At 40.9% G+C, this 5,802-nt stretch overlaps 1 protein-coding gene across 2 annotated transcripts; it reads left to right on the forward strand.

Moving 5' to 3' along the window:
• synpo2b (synaptopodin 2b) lies at nt 1-5,802 on the forward strand. 2 transcript variants are annotated; one of them, XM_067441638.1, is made up of 2 exons: nt 1-95; nt 3,429-5,802. In XM_067441638.1, exon 2 carries the CDS (start codon nt 3,774-3,776, stop codon nt 5,760-5,762), a length of 1,989 nt encoding a protein of 662 aa, XP_067297739.1. In that variant the 5' UTR covers nt 1-95; nt 3,429-3,773; the 3' UTR covers nt 5,763-5,802. The 2 variants fall into 2 exon arrangements, with proteins under 2 accessions (XP_067297739.1, XP_067297740.1); XM_067441639.1 differs by having other exon boundaries at nt 23-91.

The following is a 5,802-nucleotide window of genomic DNA, read 5'->3' on the forward strand; positions in this document are numbered from 1 at the left end:
AATTGAAGTCAAGGGTGCTGAGCAGGCAGAGTGGTCGGGCACTGGCTCCTTGACGGAACTGACCAGACTTAGCAGACATCAAGCAAGACAGGCACGTAAGACAAACCTTCTCCAAATCTGTCCTTCAGTGGCTGTCTTTGTCTATATCTGTCTGTTTTTCCCCCTTTTCTTTACCTCTCCACTGATGAATTTATTATTACCTATTATATTATTATTGTTGTTTTATGAAATACTTTTAAAATTAATTGTAAGTTAATGCATTATATACTGTACCTTATTCACCTCTAAAAGGGTGAATATAATTGTAACAATATAAAATATACATTTTATAAATTAAACAGATTTGTGAAATTTGATCATTTGGCTGGTTTGGAAGGTACTTGCTTGCATGAGCATGTCTTGACTGCCTGGACAGAAATAACCAACCAATTCTGGAATAGGGTTTTGACACTGGCCTTCCCTTGCTTTACTAGGCAATGTATCCACTAATCCACTAATTATGCTGATATTTTATAAACTTACAATTACCTCACAGACTGAATCGCTCAAGGATTGTTAGGTTTTGCTGATGGATGCAGAGTAATGTCTTATATAAAATTATTAGTAATGACTGCAGAAAGTGAATTTAGGAAAGTTTTGATTTTTCTCTTAATTTGCTCATCCTTTGTCAATACTGTTAATGATTTTGTATGAATGTGGCAAGCCATATGCTAAAGCGGCATTTGAGAGCTTCTTAAATAATAGTGCAATAGTGCAGTAGTCAAGCTGGTTTGATAGGCACCAGCATGTGTCAGTAGAGATTTGACATATGATCCCTTGGTGAGGAGCCCTGACTCCATTAAATAGTGGACAGCACCCCCATCTCTCTTTCTCTCACTCTCCCTTACGTGTTCTTTTACTTGTTCTCTTCATAGTCCTGCCACCCCACCACAGTGTTAGCACTGGCTCAGTTTACACAGATAACTCCTTTAGCCAAGGGGTTTTATGACTTTTTGCAATGTTTGTTTACCTAAGATTTCGTTATTAATTCAGGTTGCTTTGGACTAAGCTGACTGTTAAACGCTAAATGTCAGCATTAGAAAATTGTGTTTTTTAGCAAAGTTACATTTTCTCCAGAAGAACTTGAAGTATTCATGCATGCTTATTTCTTAATTAAAGCTGTATTAATGCAGTTAGAATTGTTTTGATGTAAATGTGTCTGAAAAGAGACAAGATTGGTGGAAATAATATTAAAAAAGTGATTTAAAAATGATTAAACCTAACGTTTTAATTACTTTTAACAAACCTATAGCTAGCAATACTGAGGCTTGTGTGATAATGTTTTGAAGGATTTATTGCGTTATACAGAGAAATTGATCAATGCAAACTAATAGACGATAAAAGACTTCACTTCATTTAGATGTTCTTACCCAAACTGCACTTCAGTAAAATTAAATGTATTAATATAGTACATATTAATGCTTTGAAATAATAGTTGGTGCCTAAACACAGATGTATTAAACATGTTAATTACTTATGAGATGATCTATGCAAATTTCAAAAACTATAAAATGTACACTTTGTCAGGAGTGACAGCTGCATTTAAATACAGGAGTGAATCCCCCTAAATGATTGGGTGCGTTTACATGCACGTTCTTTAGCCGATTATTCCTAATAAGCCGACAATGAACATGGTGATGTAAACGCAGTAACCTGTTTTCTTTTATTAGAGTAAGGTCATAAACAGCGTAAGTATAAACCGGTCGGGACAGGTAGTTTTTTGCGCTGCATGTAAACGCTTTCTGTGCGCATGTGTGATAGGTGACAAAAACTGAAACTGAGCAGATTTAAACTTATGCAGACAGAGCGAGCTAACGTTTTGCATGAAATAAGGACATATATCACAAACGCAGACTCATTTAAGACTTAGAAAATTGTAAAGATGTTTTTCTCATCTCATGCAGCAGAAGTAGGTTCAGTCAAAATGCTGCATCTGGAACTTTATGAGGGATCATATAAGCCACAAATCTCCCGCTAACACGGTGCACGCTTTATTTAAAACACAACATTTGAAAGACTCAGAGTCAGATACGGACATTGTTATTTTTGACGTCACTACAAGGAAATAACCCGGTTTACTAATGAAGTCATGTAAACGCGGTTTACTTGTATTGTCAGTTTACTGGTTTGCATGTAAACGGGGAAAACTTTTTTCAATAAGCTGATTTTTTTTTGAGTTGTCAGCTTACTGGTGTGCATGTAAACGCGCCCATTGTTTTGTGTAAATATGGAACTGAACTCACTCTCAAAATGGACCCTTCGCAAAGACCCACCCCCTTTTAGTTACTGTTGCTATGTCCGATAAGCCATGGCGCTCTCATGCCACACACCCTGTTCTCACGTAATGGGACTACAGACTACACAAAATCGCAGTGTCACCGTGACCATTGGATCCCTGGGTGCTTCAGCTCAATGGAGAGCAGTTTCCCTAAGAGTTACACAGGTAGAGCTTGCATCTTTTTAAAGATGACATTCGACCAGTGTGTTTCTAGATACGGTAGTTACCTAGCCGAGGGATGGTCATGATCTCTGTCTCACGTATCTGGCCGTCAAGCATGCTGAGGCAGCGTTCGTAGATGAGTCATGCACCCACGGTGGGAAGAGGACCATCTCAGAGTTGCGGTCGAGACTCCAGTTTTGGAAAAGGGGCGGAGTCTCTGTGCCTCTGCCTTGATCTAACCCTCCCTAGAGGGTTACTTCGGCCAGCAGCGCAGGTAATCTAAGGGTGTTGGTGAGCACGCTTCCCTTGAGGAACCAACACCCTGGGAACCCCACTCCTCTCGCAGCCAAGAGAGCTGTCATTGGACTTAGTGTTGCAATGCACCTGCTATTCATTATATACCATTATATACCACTCATTATATATGCAGAGCAGAGCAGATGGTGTAATCATTGCATGCCAATGTGCATTGACTCGTTTAGTTACACATTAACTAGATTGGCCTCTCTAGCGAGATTCCTATTTGTTGGTCATCTGATGGGGTGTCTCTATTCCCTCCTTCAGAGAACAAGGGTTACATACGTAACCGAGATCTGGCAACACTAATTAATCATGATGCACCTTGTTCCCTGTGATTTCTTGAAGAGCACATACAGAAGAGAAATACAACTCTGATACGTCATTAACAACTAATTGTTCAGTTCAGTTCTGTACATAGAAATTTTGTAAATGCAGTTGTCACTACCTGAATTTTTCAGGATTTAAGAATGCGGTTGGCACTCCCGCAAGTTACTGATCTATATGTGTACAGAACAGGATTACTTACTAAAAGGTAACTGACCACTAAATTTAGCTGCAGTATATGGCGTATGAAGCAATCCTGCATCCTGTTGTTCCAAATGCATTCATGTACGAATTTCTAAATAATTCCTCTAATTTTCTTTCACAGGACTAAGACGGAGTGAGGTACAGTCGGTGAGACAGCTGAAAAAAAGCCAACTCTAAAAGTAAACATAGCGCTTTGCTTTTTACTGTTGCCAAAAACAAGGGTGTATTGATTTTCAAGAAGTGTCGACAAAGGGTCAGAAGGTTTACACTGGTTTGCTACGGTACAGCTTCTAGATGACAGATTTTAGGACAAAAATGAGATTGCACACTACAAAGTAAATCAGGACTTCAGATTGCTAAACTCTTCAAAAATTTATTCTGAGTAGACAACTGCTCAGAACCAAGGTACTGTTTTGAGCTACATCAGAATTTTCAAGCACAGGCTAACGAGTATAACTTGGAAACAATGGAGCATCTTCCACAAACAAAAGGCAAGGGTGTCTTGATGTTTGCCAAGAGGCGTCAAAGGATGGATGAGCTTTCTGTAGAACAAGAGGAAATGAGACGAAAAGGCATACCAGTGGATGCAATTGTGGAACCAGTAGGCCAAATTGCAAAGCGTCCTCCACAAGAAGAAAGTACACAAGTCCCACAAGATTTCTATGAAAGACAACAACAGCAGTATCAAGAGCAGCCAATTCAGCAAAAGATGATGCCACAATCAGCAAATGGTATGAATGGTCTGGATCCATACCAAGGTTTGGCTGTTTCCAGACCCCTTGTTCCTAACAGAACTGCTAAGCCCTTCCTTGGTGGTCATAATCAAAGCCAAAAAACTTTTTCACCAGTCAGAGGTGCCTCAAGCCCAACTCATAAGAAACCTGAAAACATATTCAAAGTTCCTGTTCCAGTAAACACAACCCCACAGGTTTGGTCCCCTACATCAGACATCATTGCTTCACGTGATGAACGTATTGCTATTCCTGCAATTAAAACAGGGATCCTGCCAGAAAGCAAAAGGAGAGGAGCAAGCAAGACAGACTTGAAAGAAATGCCCCAGCTTCAAAAGAAAGAAGATCAGAAGTCCTTAACAGAGTCAGTTCCAGAAGAGGACTTTCTCAGTCTGGGTGCTGAAGCATGCAATTTCATGCAAGCTCCAACGATCAAGCAGAAAAACCCTCCACCTGTCCTACCCAAACCTGTTATTAATCCAGCTCACCCTCCTTGGTCCACAGAGGGCCATGCCGTCTCTAGGAGTCCCCTGGCAGCATCAAGCTCAGTTCCTGTTATGGGGCACACCCAGGTGCAGGCAAAACCCCAACAAATCCCACCAAAGCTGCAGCTTGCTGGAAAAGCCTCATTGTCATCTCAACCAATATCACAGCAAGCATCACCTGCTTGGGTTCCATCCCACTCCCCAGATCTGCATCAATTAGCATGGACTCCAGAACCACATCAGGTACAACATAAACCAGAATTTCTCCATGCTGTTCCTTCCCAGACTAAAACATCATGGATCAGGTCACAAAATGATGGCTCGGTTGCTTCCTGTCCACCCCAACACCTGGGCACATACGTTCAGGCATCTAAGGCTCCATCAGCTTCTCCTAAAGGGTATTCATCAGATGCAGGTACTTCTGACAGACTCAACCTTAAAGGAAAAGGAGCTGAACTCTTTGCTCGGAGACAGTCCCGTATGGAAAAATTTGTGGTGGATGATGAGACTGTGCGAGCCAACAAGGCCAGATCCGCATCGCCATCACTTTCAATGCCAAGCACTTGGAAATACTCTTCTAATGTCCGTGCCCCACCTCCATTGTCCTACAATCCTATTTTGTCCCCCTTTTATCCCCTTGCAGCAGTTAAACAACCCCCTCCTGCAACCAGTCCAAAGATAAAGCCTAAAGCAAGCAAAGAGAAGATGAATCCTCCACCCAAACATCTCAATGTTCTGGATGTCATGAAACATCAGCCTTACCAACTGAATTCCTCGCTTTTTACCTACAACTCCACTCTAGAGGCTAAGGAATCAGTTTCCCCTAAAGAATCTAAGCTAACTTCTAATCAAATCCCTACCAGTTTTCAAACCCAGTCCCATGCTTTTGAGCCACCTACAACAGCATCCCCAAATAGTTTTTCCAAAAGTTCAGTTCTAAAGCCATCTAAAGCCACCGGAGAGGTAAATGCTACATACCCATATGTCCGCCAGTCTACTTTAAATAAGGCAGCCATTGTTCCACATCAAATAGATCAAAAACAGCTAACCATGTTTGATGGCTCCAGAAACATCTCCAATGTTTCTGGTAGCACTGGGGGCAATGTTTTTGTAGGGTCTTCCATGAATAATGAATATGCTTCACGATGTGCATTACCAGTGGCTCCAAGACCAAAGTTTTCAGCCAAAAAGTCAAATACTGGATGCAAGCAATGGAAACCAATAACTTTGCAACATTAGGTCATGCTTTTTAAATTATTTTAATGTTTCTTGAGATTCA

This window comes from Pseudorasbora parva, chromosome 4, assembly GCF_024679245.1.
Source record: "Pseudorasbora parva isolate DD20220531a chromosome 4, ASM2467924v1, whole genome shotgun sequence".
In the NCBI taxonomy this organism is placed as follows: domain Eukaryota; kingdom Metazoa; phylum Chordata; class Actinopteri; order Cypriniformes; family Gobionidae; genus Pseudorasbora; species Pseudorasbora parva.

What these genes read in the sequence shown, in the direction of transcription:
- synpo2b (XM_067441638.1), top strand. Translation starts at nt 3,774, where the DNA reads ATGGAGCATCTTCCACAAACAAAAGGCAAGGGTGTCTTGATGTTTGCC.